Source organism: Rosa chinensis, chromosome 5, assembly GCF_002994745.2.
Source record: "Rosa chinensis cultivar Old Blush chromosome 5, RchiOBHm-V2, whole genome shotgun sequence".
In the NCBI taxonomy this organism is placed as follows: domain Eukaryota; kingdom Viridiplantae; phylum Streptophyta; class Magnoliopsida; order Rosales; family Rosaceae; genus Rosa; species Rosa chinensis.
In genome coordinates, this window is record NC_037092.1 from 85,871,931 (window position 1) to 85,885,853 (window position 13,923).

At 37.3% G+C, this 13,923-nt stretch overlaps 1 protein-coding gene and 1 long non-coding RNA gene across 3 annotated transcripts; one reads left to right on the forward strand and one right to left on the reverse strand.

Moving 5' to 3' along the window:
• The first annotated feature begins 9,245 nt into the window (after positions 1 to 9,245).
• On the forward strand, positions 9,246 to 10,535 carry LOC112201879. Its single transcript, XR_002936938.2, has 3 exons — positions 9,246 to 9,426; positions 9,550 to 9,645; positions 9,915 to 10,535. It is a non-coding gene; the product is annotated as an uncharacterized LOC112201879 (long non-coding RNA).
• A 430-nt stretch (positions 10,536 to 10,965) lies between these two features.
• Positions 10,966 to 13,400, reverse strand: LOC112201878 (probable disease resistance protein At4g27220). 2 transcript variants are annotated; one of them, XM_024342807.2, is made up of 2 exons: positions 11,859 to 13,400; positions 10,966 to 11,221 (listed from the first exon to the last, which is right to left on the reverse strand). In XM_024342807.2, exons 1-2 carry the CDS (start codon positions 13,376 to 13,378, stop codon positions 11,197 to 11,199), a joined length of 1,545 nt encoding a protein of 514 aa, XP_024198575.2. In that variant the 5' UTR covers positions 13,379 to 13,400; the 3' UTR covers positions 10,966 to 11,196. The 2 variants fall into 2 exon arrangements, with proteins under 2 accessions (XP_024198575.2, XP_040362080.1); XM_040506146.1 differs by having other exon boundaries at positions 10,966 to 11,242.
• Positions 13,401 to 13,923: the final 523 nt, after the last annotated feature.

Sequence of the window (13,923 nt, forward strand, 5' to 3'; positions counted from 1 at the left end):
CTCTCTTTAAGGAGATTCAAGCCCTCTGCGGAACAATGCCGGTGCACCAGAAATCTCTTGACTTGTCCCCTCCAGGATACAACAGCCCAACAACAAGTTGTGTGGCTCACACCAATCTGCACAAATTGGAGGAACCCAAAGCTCCACCAAAAGAACACCTTTCTTTGGCCAAAAAAACATACAAGACACTTTGGGGGATTTTTGAAAAGAAAGTTGATGGGTGAATAGTAGTGTATCGTAATAATATTACGTAAAAGCAATGATGTATATTAGCATGCAACAAATGGTGCTATTTATAGGCTCTTAGGACACTCCCTACCATTAATAGGATAGTAACCAAAAGCCATAGGTTACAAGAATTAAAACCCAAAATAAATCAAAATAAAACACCATGAGTTACAAAATAAAATTCAAAATAAATTCTGAATTTAAACACACAAATAAATTCAGATTTTAAACACAAAATAAATTCACCCAAATTTAATTTCAATAATAAATAAAATATTAAAATGTAACAACATTCCCCCACTCATTTTAATATTTTAAAAACAAATATCAACCAAAGTTACCGGCCAAAGACAAACCATTATGCGTCATGAAGGTGTGCTCTGCATTGAACCTTCACTTAGTGAAACAGCAATCCCTACTCCAGAGTTGATAGTGGTCTCAGACTTGAACTACAACTGCTTAAGGGAAAATAAGAACTACTGCTCACACATAATAATTCAGGTGTTAATATGAGCTTTATTAGCCAGCACGTTACGGCCTTGTGCTTATCCCGGTTTTCATGAGTATATTTCAAGAATAAGCCCAATTCTTATAGAGAGCGGCCCCACTCTCACACTCATATAGGTAAAATCCGTCAAGGATGCTCTTGTAACTATGACATCCCACTCATATAAGCTACAGATTTTATTAAGAGTTTTAAGTGAACTCAACCTTCATATACGTTACAAGATTAATGCACTTACATCATAGGGATGAGTAAGAAAATATAGTGCATTTTTCTTACGGCCACCTTATGATTTGTTTTTCCCATTGAACCCAGTTTTTAGGATCTCTAATCACCGGGTTGGGTGTCCTCATATATGGCTCATGATGATATGGGCTTCAATCCCATCCCCCTCGATGTATTCCAGACCTTTTCTCTTGCCAAGCCCTTAGTTAAAGGATCTGCAAGATTATCACATGATTTAACATAATTCACATTAATAATTCCATCACTCAAATATGATCTCACAGTACTGTGCTTTCTTCTTATAAGTCTGGATTTACCGTTATAATAACTGTTATTTACTCTACCAATAGCTGCAGTGCTATCACAATGAATCAATATAGGTGGTATAGGTTTTTCCCACAAGGGAATTTCATGCAATAAATCTCTCAACCAATTTGCTTCTTCACTTGCTGAAGCTAGAGCAATAAGTTCAGCTTTCATGGTTGAATTAGAGATAATTGTTTGCTTCTTTGATTTCCAATGAATAGCACATCCACCTAATGTAAAAATATAACCAGTGGTAGAGCGAGAATCACCTGACAGAGTATTCCAATAGGCATCACAAAAGCCTTCAAGTACAGCAGGATATTTTTTATAAAATAATCCATAATTTTTAGTACCAAGCAAATATTTCACAACACGCTCAATTGCATGCCAATGTTCTTTACCTGGTTTACTTGTGAACCTGCTAGTACTCCAACTGCATACGCAATGTCAGGTCTAGTGCAGTCAGTTGCATAGCGCAAACTGCCAATTATGCTAGCATATTCCTTTTGATTAATCACATCATTTTCACTTTCAACAGGAAATAAGTGAACACTAGAATCAAAAGGAGTAGACACATGCTTGTGGCCAACATAATCATATTTCTTCAAAATTTTCTCAATATAATGTGACTGATCAAGAAAAATACCATCACATGTTTTTGTTATTTTCATGCCCAAAATAACATTAGCCTCACCAAGATCTTTCATATCAAAATTGCTCTTAAGCATAGTTTTTGTCTCATCAATTACATGCAAATTTGAGCCAAAAATTAACAGATCATCCACATAGAGACTAATAATAACATGTGAATTTTTCCAAGATTTATAATATATGCACTTGTCACATTCATTTGATTTATAACCATTTTCAATCATGCAGGAATCAAATTTTTCATGCCACTGTTTAGGAGCTTGCTTTAAACCATAAAGAGATTTAGATAACTTACATACCTTATGCTCTTGACCAGGTTCTATAAAACCTTCTGGTTGGTCCATATAGATCTCTTCATCTAAATCACCATTTAAAAAAGCTGTTTTCACATCCATTTGATGAATAATCAAATCATGAATTGTAGCAATAGCAATCAATAATCTAATGGATGTAATCCTTGTAACCGGAGAAAAAGTATCAAAAAAGTCTAGATCATGTTTTTGCTTAAAGCCTTTAGCAACAAGTCTAGCTTTATATTTGTCTACACTTCCATCCGGTTTGAGCTTTTTTCTAAGGACCCATTTACACCCAATGGTTTTAAAACCTGTTGGTAAATCTACTAATTTCCAAGTATTATTAGAAATTAGAGACTCCATTTCATCATTTACAGCCTCTTTCCAAAAAATTGCATCTGGTGATGATAAAGCTTCATGTAAAGAAATAGGATTTTCCTCAATATTATAAACATAATAGTCAGGGCCAAAATCTTTTTCAACTCTAGCTCTCTTACTTCTTCTAGGTTCATTTTCATTAGTTTCTTGTATATGCAAATTAGAAGAAGAAGAACTAGGTTGTGAAAAAATATTTTCTCTAGATTCTTGACCCCCACTATTTTTTGATTTAAAAAGAAATTTTTCTTCATGAAAAATTGCATCACCAGATTCAATCACAACATGATTTTCAACATCAAGAAATCTATAGGCTGTACTATTTAAAGCATATCCAACGAAAACACAAGTAGTAGCTCTAGCACCCAATTTTGGTCTTTTAGGGTCAGTTAACCTCACAAAGGCTAGACAACCCCTAACTCTAAGATAACCCAAATTTGGTTTATGCCCATTCCACACCTCAAATGGTGTAATTTTTGTATTTTTATGTGGCACTCTATTCAACACATAACAAGCAGTTAAAACTGCTTCACCCCAAAAATTAGAGGGAGCACCTGAATCAATCAACATGGCATTTGTTAACTCAATCAAAGTTCTATTTTTTCTTTCTGCCACACCATTAGATGCAGGTGAATAAGGTGGAGTAACTTCATGAATCACTCCTAAAGATTGAACAAAAGAATTGAATTCAGAAGAATCATATTCTCTCCCTCTATCTATCACTTCGGAGCCTTTTAATTTTTCTACCAAATTGATTTTCAACCTCAAGGAGGAACTCTTTAAATTTGGCAAAAGTATCACTTTTATTTTTCAACAAATAGACATAAGCATATTTAGAACAATCATCAATAAAAGTGATAAAATACATGTTACCTCCACGAGTTAAAATTCCCTCAAATTCACACAAGTCTGTATGAATTAATTCCAATAGCTCGGTATGCCTTTCAACATTTTTGTTGACAGAAGAGTATGTTATATCATAATAATCATAAAAATGATCAGCAAGACAGTTCAAGAGATAGTACCGACAATTATACTCATCCTTTTGAAATTTTTCAACTTTTTCTTCATGAGCAAGGAGTTCATCATCCTTCATGCCTTCGGTACTCTTCTTTGATGGATTCTTCTCCGTTAGCACATAGGCAACTTTGAGAAGATTAAGGTAGAAGAGAACTTTTCCCTTCCATCTCTTGAAATGTGCACCTTTGAAGCGGAAAGGCTTGTTGAGATCTCCCACATTGTCAAGCGGCTTCTCTTGAGTACGCTCCATCTTCTTTGAATCTCCTTAAAATTGTTGGTGAAATTACAATAAAATTATAATTTCTATATGAGAAACTCGTTGACAAAAGGCTGAGGCGCGGGTATCTAGCTCTCTTTAAGGAGATTCAAGCCCTCTGCGGAACAATGCCGGTGCACCAGAAATCTCTTGACTTGTCCCCTCCAGGATACAACAGCCCAACAACAAGTTGTGTGGCTCACACCAATCTGCACAAATTGGAGGAACCCAAAGCTCCACCAAAAGAACACCTTTCTTTGGCCAAAAAAACATACAAGACACTTTGGGGGATTTTTGAAAAGAAAGTTGATGGGTGAATAGTAGTGTATCGTAATAGTATTACGTAAAAGCAATGATGTATATTAGCATGCAACAAATGGTGCTATTTATAGGCTCTTAGGACACTCCCTACCATTAATAGGATAGTAACCAAAAGCCATAGGTTACAAGAATTAAAACCCAAAATAAATCAAAATAAAAACACCATGAGTTACAAAATAAAATTCAAAATAAATTCTGAATTTAAACACACAAATAAATTCAGATTTTAAACACAAAATAAATTCACCCAAATTTAATTTCAATAATAAATAAAATATTAAAATGTAACAACACAACGTTTAATAGCAACGTCAATTACTCCTATTCACAATCCTATCAATCACTAATCTATAGTGAAAGGAAAGGCATATATGACTCTCCATCTATTTACATGATATTAGCCATAATTATTTACAACAAGTTTGACTTTTTGACGATACACTTTTTCTTCAAATTCATGAAATATGTAGAGTACCTTAGATTAGTTATCCGAGGCTAATATGTGAAAGTCAAGGAATGCATTAGCATAGGAGCTGGATGTCAACAAGATATACAAGCGAAAAGTGACATCAATCACTGTGAAACCCCCTAATTCTGATTCTCTCTGATCAAATAGAAAAAGCTAATAGAAGCCCACCAAGAATAGAAACTGCAGTCAGAGCTGACTGATAATGAAATGAAAGGGCGAGTAATCAAAGAGAAAACTGAGAAACACTTCGTTCCCATCAACTAGTAGAAATTAAGTTTACTCGCAATCATTAAATCAATGAAGCAAATCACTCATCAAACACAATCCACTGCAGAATCATCAAGTATAGGGATACAACCTTTGGGAGGATTGGTAAACCTTTAAACTAGCCTTTACTCTGTCATGGTTATTCCTGTTTATTTTAGCACAACCCTTGAATTTTTATTTTATTTTTCATTTTTATGAGTACATTTCTCTAACTGGAAAGGATAAACAGAGGAATATTCAAAGTAAAGCTAAACTAAAATGCAACATCATTATACAAAAGTCTAGCTAAAGAAAAATGGTTTGAGTGTGTAATGTATCAGAAATCTACAAGCATCTAAACATTTTCATTCAAAATACCTCATGCACAAAATTTTCAATTTTACACTAACTAGCCCAGTGTTCACAGCTCACATGAACATTTTTGTGGTTTTATGATCTTTCTGCACAAACCATCTAAAAGAAAAAGGAAATCAGTGATCAGTCATGACGAGTGATAACAAACAAACATAAGAATGAAGAGTAAGGCTAGTTACTTAACGTCTTCTTTGGGAGATTAGAGAGACTACTCTCATTCCCTTAATCATGCATGATCACATTGTGACAATATTCCTTTTCACAACCCTTTTGGATGATTGGTTTATAGATGAAACAGAACTTGAATCTTTACTTTTACTTTCATTTCAAGCTTTTAGGGGCTCTAAGTTTGATTTTCTGACGATTCACTTTTTCAAGAAACTTTCTTCATGAAATATGTAGAGCACGTTAATTAAACCGAGTCAATGAACATGCGCCATGCAAAATCGGAGTTCGTATAAAGGAGTTCTGATCTGAAAAGCAGAATTTACTATTTCAGAAAACATACTATAAATAGCCGTTTCACCTTTCCTCTTCAAGAAGTTTCCAATTTCAATTAAAACTGGAGGTGGCAAACGGGCCAGCCCGGCCCGGCATTACCAAGCGGGCCTAGTCGTGTTTCGTGGTGTGCTCTGGTCGGCCCATTTATTGTCGTGTCAGGTATTCGTGCTGACCCATTTACTTAAACATTAAGCCTGGTCTGGCCCATGGCCTGAGCCCATATCGTGCTGGGCCGTGGTCAATAAAAGGATCATACTTGCGCCTACCCATTATAAAATATGATTTTAAAATTTTAACTTGAATAAGTAAAATGTAATGACCTGGATTTTTGCATTAATTTCTTGTATATTTTTATGAAATTAATAAAGGTCCAAGTGATGCAGAACGGATGACAGTCCAATTCAAAGAGCAGTTTGATCGTGCAAGAGGAGGAAAACGAAAAGTTACTAGTAGCCATGACATAGCTCGGAGTCCGATTGGAGTGTGCCATAGCTTTCTGGAAAGGGAATCACGCTAGGAACAAAACTCGTAGCTATGCTACGATGTGTGGGCTTTTTCAGGGTTTCAGGGTCTTTTAGGGCCTCAAAACTACAATTTACTGTTTTTTAGCTTGTCCGTTTCCTAGTTTTTTTTTTTTGTTTGTTTTTTTTTTTACCCGTGGGCTTTAGGGTTTCAGTGTTAGTCGCCTTAGGGTTTCTTTTCTCATATAAGCAACCTTAAACGGGTGTAGAACTATCTTTTATCATATTATCAATCAAATTGATTCTCTTTTATCTCTGGTGGACTCCAGAATCCTTTATTTAGGTTTATCGCTTGTAAACGTAGTTTATCATTCCGACAGCGTCACCAAGTTGGCACAATTATAGGTTCGGTGCTTTGTTCTTATGTTAATTGAGGAATTAGAAATTATTTTAAATAATTATTCGCTCGGAATGCTTCGATTCAAGGGTTGATTTTCCATACGTTAGGATTTTGTGAAAACTTCTTTCATGGAAATCGTAGAGCGCGTCGATACTAATTTGTGGATATGTGGAATGTGAAAGTCGGAGTTCATATGAAAAAGTTATGGCCACTGGAAAAGGTTTCTATTTTTGTATAGAGGACAAAATTTCAGGAAAAAAAAAACCCCTAGTTTCTTTTTTAAGAAAACTGGATACTCTCTCTCTCTCTCTCTCTCTCTCTCTCTCTCTCTCTCTCTCTCTCTCTCTCTCTCTCTCTCTCTCTCTCTCTCTTGCGACCAGAAATCGCTTAAAAAATTCGACCGGCAATATCTTCTCCGTTCGACCGCCGTTGGACGCTCCACCACTTGCAATCGCTTCGCTCTTCCTCCTCCACCATTCTGTGGCAGCTTTGCCACCTATCTTGGTGTCTACGCGGCGAAGCAAGGAGAAACGGATCGTAAACCCAGTTTTTAGTCAAAGACGGTTTCTCCGCCGTCCGGCCACCCTAAGCTTTGCCACCGGTCATTTTGGAATTCCTAGAAGATAGTGATCATGCTCTCCAAGAGGCTTGAACAGATCTGAAGCATGGAGAGAGAATCGAAGCAAATAAAAAAACGGTGAAAAATCTCCGATCTACCCACTGTTGAGGTAATTTTCGATTATTCCACTTTGATTTAGACTTCGTGCTAGTTGTGAAAGTTGTTGTATATATTGAGAGAAAAATTTTGGCATAGGTTCCGCCACCTGATTCGTAGGATGATGGTGGCGCTTGGGGGTAGTTTTCGGCCACCTAAGGGACAATTTCTGTGAATATGATCTATTTGTCGATACAAGCATTTTGATATACAACGCTTAATTTTTGGAATTGTATGATTAATTATGTTAGGGTTTCTACAGTTTCGATGATCTTGATTTTTGATTTGTAAGGATCCGGCCTTCCAATCGACTTGCAGTTTTATTATGTTAATCGTAGAAGTATTCCGGAGAATCAGATAAAGTTTGGCCTCGATTGGCTTTACTTTCGGGTTCTAGTTCAAATGAGGGATTCGAACTTTAAATTAAACTTCTTGAATCGTTCAGGAATAAATTCCAAGAACCTTCCTCTAGTAGACTGTTGAGAGGGATCAGTGTTGGCACCCCATAGCATGGTAGACATTCATTATCCTTGGTGTGTAGAACTACGGAATTGCATCATTGAAGCTCACTCTGACCGGGAATTTTAATGGTTGACTGATCTATTCTCTCTCTAAATGTTGTCTAAGATTATGAAAATCCCACTTTCAATCATGATCCTCTCTTCAATCTTCTGTCTCCTCCACCATTTGAATCACATCTAGAGACCTGCCAATGTGCTTTGAATTTCTTGAAAATCAGGGCTTTGGGATTCAACAACCATAATCACATACGTGAAAATCCCATCTTTTTCAGCTTGTACACTGACACGTTTCACCATGGTTGTCTTGCCAACGCCTTCTCTTCCATGCACCCCAATCACAGTGATGTTATCATCCTCCAGTATCTTAGTGACTTCATCCATAGCTCGTCTTATTTCTTCGAACTCTTTGTTACCTCCATTGTTTTGAATTCAAATTTGATCTCTTTACATACTTCACAAACAGCAGCTAGCTCTAGCAACATGTGTGTGTCTGTGTGTGTACACAGAGAGGATCAAAAGAAGACGTCCGCAAAGAGGCAAAAGTGCGAACGTCCATCCTCCGGCCTAAATCAGGCATCGACGTCACGATCAAGATGAAGGCCAAGGTGATCAAGGTTGATGGTCTAGGTGGCTAGCTCACCCAAAACTTTAAGCACCATCAAGGTCGACTTCGAACTCGTAGCCGACAAGTCCACCGACAAGAAGCAGCTCAAGATTGAGGCCTGGTTTCCGTTCGGCAAGAGCACCGCTGCCGTTGATGCCTGAGGATGGACGTCCGTATTTTTGCCTCTTTGCGGACGTCCCTTCTAATCTGGCCTCCACACACACACACACACACAAAAATCAGAAACCAAAAACTTATAAAAGAGAAAACTCCAAAATTTACAATCAGACACTTATTAAAAAGAAAGCTGGGAGTTCTGATTTAGCCAAAGTTTAAAGCACCATCAAGTTCGACTTCAAACTCGTAGCCGACAAGTCTACCGACAAGAAGAAGCTCAAGATCGAGGCCTGATTTCTGTCCGGCCAGAGCACCGCTGACTTCAATGCCTGAGGATGGACGTCCATATTTTTGCCTCTTTGCGGACGTCCTCTTCTAATCTAGCCTCCACACACACACACACACACACAAAAATCAGAAACTTATTAAAAAGAAAACTCCAAAATTTACATGCAATCAGAAACTTATTAAAAAGAAAACTGGGAGTTCTGATTTTGAATGGTAACCACACAAAATTTACAATCAGAAACTTATTAAAAAGAAAACTGGGAGTTCTGATTTTGAATAGTAAACACACACACACACAAACAAAATTTACAATCAGAAACCTATTAAAAAGAAAGCTGGGAGTTCTGATTTTGAATAGTAAACACCAGTGTTTTCAAAGGCGTCGCCGAGGCGAGCCCGGGGCGCGCTTTGGTGTGAGGCGACCGGAAATCGCCTTGCTCCCCCAAACTCAGACGTGCTGCTGGAAAAGCGGCCGCCTAGGCGACGGAGCGTCGCTTTTTTGCAGAGGCGGCACCTCAGGCAGGAACGCGAGGAAGAAGAAGACGCGAGGTATTTTTTTTTAATTTTTCTTTCCGTCAAAACGACGTCGTTTTGACTTCTTTTTTTTTTTTAGTTCCCATACGGCACCGTTTTCTTCTAGGTCTCTTACTCTCTTTAACCCCGGAAACATAGTCACGACTCGCGACATAATTTGATAGCTGAACACGGCGCAGCCAAGGAAGAGTGGAAAGAAGAGTGGGTGCGTTGCTTGGCTGGTGGATCTACAAGGTACAAATTGCAATCTCACTTCACTTCTCTTTTCTTTTTTCTTCTTCAAGTGTTGGTTTGATTGAGGAACCGATAGTCTGGGTTCCATCTCAATTTTGTTTAGCTTGATTCTTTTTTTTTTTCTTTTCTTTTGTTCATATTCAAGTCGGTGCGTTCCTTTGCTTGCGATCAGCATGGTTGTCTTGGTTGTATGTTTTGCTGCGGCACAATCAATTGCTAATAGTATTTTTGTTGTTGTTTGTGTTTGATGTGGTTGGTAATTGGATTAGCCATGAGTGAGAAAGGGGAAGATGGAAGAGACAAAGCATGGAAGTACACAAAAAAATTGGAAGGGGAGAGATACTTTAGATGTGTATTTTGTAATCAAGTATGCAGTGGCACTATATCTAGACTTAAGCATCATTTAGCAGGTGTTGCGGGTGGTATGAAAGCATGTAATAAAGTCCCTGCAGATGTGAAGAAAGAGTACAAATTAGTTTTAAAAGTATTTAAAGATGATAAAAATAAGAGAAGCATTATGTTGCGTGAGATTGGGGAAGGAATTGGTGTAGGAAGTAGTAGTTGGACATTGATGATTGTGATGATATTCATGTGGGTGTGGATGGATATGATGATTATGAATTGGAAGAATGAAGTGCAGTTGTTATTTTCGAATTAATTTAGTATGAAACTATGTATTATTGAATTTAATGTTATGGGAGTTCTTATTTAGAAGTTAGAACCTTATTTAAGTATATTCATATTATTTATAAATGTAGAGTATTATTATAATAATTACGGGAAAGGCGGTCGCCTCAACGCCTTGAGGCACTCGCCTTGCGAGGCTCTAGGCGGTCGCCTTCGCCTTCGCTTTCGCATTTGAAAACACTGGTAAACACACACACAAAAACAAAATTTACAATCAGAAACTTATTAAAAAGAAAACTGGGAGTTCTGATTTTGAATGGTAATATTTAGTATATCACAACGGAAGGGATCGAGTAATGCAATTGGCTTGAAACTTACTGTCACCAGAAACCTGACACCCATCATTAGTGGGGTACTCAATGTTTGAGCCTAAACCCATGCTCAACTTCTGCCTGTATTTAACATTTGTCATAGAAAAACAATTTAAATTCCTGGGGAGTTATACATTTGTGTATTGATATATAAGACCATTCACTATTTCTTGAAGATCGTCATCCCCCCGCACCGCCCCCCACCACCACCACCACCACCAAAAAAAAAAAAAACTCGGACCAAGACATAACTTGTCCTTGTTCAAATAACAAAAGCAGGGTCAGGAACAATAAATCTCCGAAGAGAATCGATAGCTTCAAATATCTTGGAGGCTTGGAGCTTTTAAATCAGTCATTCACAACCACTGACTAAGGATTACTAATCCTTTTTACCAATTACTAATGGCTACAAACACTACAGCTGAAGATTCAACTCAATCTTCTGATGTGATTATGGCAATTATCTCAATTTGTGTACAATAATAATAGCATTCATGCATGCATATAGTTACGCTGAGCATCTCTTTCTTTTGCCTTCCCTATATCAGCTCTCTTAAAGCTTATACATATCCTCCCATCTGATCAATAAGAAAAGAAAACTAAATAAATAATTAGCTATTAATAAGTGTCTCAACATATAAGGACAACAGTACAAACTGGAATTGAAAAAAGAAAAGAAAAAATAAAGTGGCAGAAGTTTAAAGCAAAAGCTGAACGAAAATGCAACACTACCATGAGAAATAAATTGATGATCTGAAATAAAATTGCCTATATATACCGTTTACTTTGTAACATTAAGAGACAACCTATTCACAAAAATTTCTGTGTTCATTTTTTCTTTGTGTACACATCCATCATCTAGTTAGTGTAATTTTGTTCATTGGTCCTAAGCTAGTGTCAGTTGACTACCAAAAGAAAATTTCAAAATATTCTGATCACGTGAAATGGTAACATAAAGATCTACAAAATGAAAAGCTTGTTAAGATTCTTTTGATGAGAATTATAAGAGTTTCGATGCACCAATCAGATTCATAGGTGCATATATAATCCACCCATATATAAGCTCAAGCTGAAGCTCAAGAAGTGCAATAGGAGTAGCCCAATATGTCTTTGGAAATAAATTTATGGCACTGGAATAGAAAAAAAGAAACAAAAACAGAATGATAATTGACAAAAATATATATGACAGATGAAGATTATAACACAGAGACATACCTTTTCGCTAGAGAATTCAAATGTTGTTGATCGTTGAGTTTAACAGAAGCAGAAGCAGAGTTTACAAACTGGGGGCACTCATCCACATACAAGTATTCCAATAAAGGGCATTCGGTATGAACAGTACCATTTTCGGTGCAGAACCATGTGAGCTCTGGAAGATTTATCAAAGCTAATTTCTTCAATTCTGGAAACAGATATATCTTTTTCAAGCTGGTGCATGCTTCAATAACTATGCCCAAGTTAGGGCAGCGCTCTACAGAGAGGTCTTCCAATTGCACAAGAGATCGAGCTACATCGGATGGGAATAGATTTTTCAGTTTTGTACACTTGCAAACTGCCAAAACTTTAAGATTCCCAAAGATTGCATGTGGAGCCGGACCATTCCAGATGCTTATTAGTTCGAAGAGAGCGCACAATCTCATCTCGCTCAATTTTGTCAAGAGAATCGTTCCAAGCTCCAGCCCTTCAGATGCAAACACATATTTCATGTGTTCCATATTTACACAAAATACTGTTTCTAGATTTGTTAGTCTCTGCAACAATTTTGGTGGTAAAAGTGCATTCACCAAGTTACAACAAGTTTGCACTTTCAATAACTTGAGATTGCACAGAGATCCCAGAGGTAATTCACCAACACATAACTCCTTGAGGCATTGCAAGTGAAGGAGATGCAGCTCTTCCAAGCTCTCGAACACAGGTTTACTTGGATCCCATGTTGTTGCATTTATCAACTCTTCCAAGTTTTCATGGCACCCAATTACAGAGAGATGCTTGAGTCCATGTAATCTCCCATGCTCATATTCCTTAAGAATGTTGTTTAATCCCTTACACTCTCTGTACTCTAGTTTTTCTGCTTTCTGTGTCACCACATTGATAAACCAATCCGATAAGCCATTGATTGTTCTGTCAAGAGTCAAGGTTCTTGAAGGTTGATCATCCGGAGCAAGCATCATTTCCGAAGAGAGATCTCTGCTGATGCATATGTCAAATTTTACCCAAGTCGGCTCAAAGTACCCAATTTCTGTGGGTAAGCAAGCTGCATCAGATATGTAAACCTTCAAAATGTTTAAACGGAACAAGCTAATTATCTCATCAAAGTCGGCATTTGTTTGTCCCACTGCTTCCTCGACTTTACTTCCCCAGTCCCCAAATTCACATTTCATGTACAATTCTTCCAGTCTATACAACCTCGATAGCACTTTAGATGGAATTTTGTGAACACAACCACCAGTGACGTCCAGCATCCTTAGACTGGTCAAATTTCCTATCTCTTTCGGCAACTCCTTATGAGGAATTTTTTTCAAGCTAAGAATCTCAACTTTCTTCAGCTTCCCAAGTATGGAGATGTCGGTTATTTTATTGCAACAATCCAAATACAAGGCTTGGAGGTTGGTGAGGAGATTGAATGAAGAGGGTAGTACTGAAATACCGGTATAGCTAAGATCAAAGACCCTTAGTGCATTTGGACATTGAAAAAAAGTTTTTGGAATGTCACTGTTAAAACAACTAATGCACATTGGAGTTCTCTAAATCTTTCTCTAACTATCTAGATTAGTCTAGAACTTGTTCAAGTACTGGGTCTAGATTAATCCATAATGATCATGTAATCAAATGTCTAGAGAGTTCTAGTGTTGCTCACTAATGTGTGGTTATTAATTAACCACATGAGGAAAGTCGGTTGACTTGGCCTATATATATATATGTACTAAGCTTTGTGCAATTAAGAATGAATCATCAATTATCACAACTCCTCTGTTTTACAACCATCTCCTCTGTTTCTAACTTTTAACACCTCCTCTACTTCTAGTCCTAGCTCACCTAGCTCCTAAACATCTTTTTCTAAACACATTGTTCTATCCCACTACCTCTAAAGCTTCCGCACTAAATTCCAACAGTGGTATCAAAGCCACAAATTCTAACAGTGGTATCAGAGCTTGCTTCGATCAAATTTGGGGCGTTGATTTGTGTCTTCCACCATGTCTACCTCCACCTCCAACCAAACATCAATCCCTCTTCCCATCTTCAAGGGAGAAAACTATGATTTTTGGAGTATCAAGATGAG

What these genes read in the sequence shown, in the direction of transcription:
- LOC112201878 (XM_040506146.1), bottom strand. Translation starts at nt 13,378, where the DNA reads ATGTGCATTAGTTGTTTTAACAGTGACATTCCAAAAACTTTTTTTCAA. An exon ending in TTGAATTCTCTAGCGAAAAG is followed by an intron (nt 11,243 to 11,858) that starts GTATGTCTCTGT and finishes TTATTTATTTAG; the next exon opens with TTTTCTTTTCTTATTGATCA.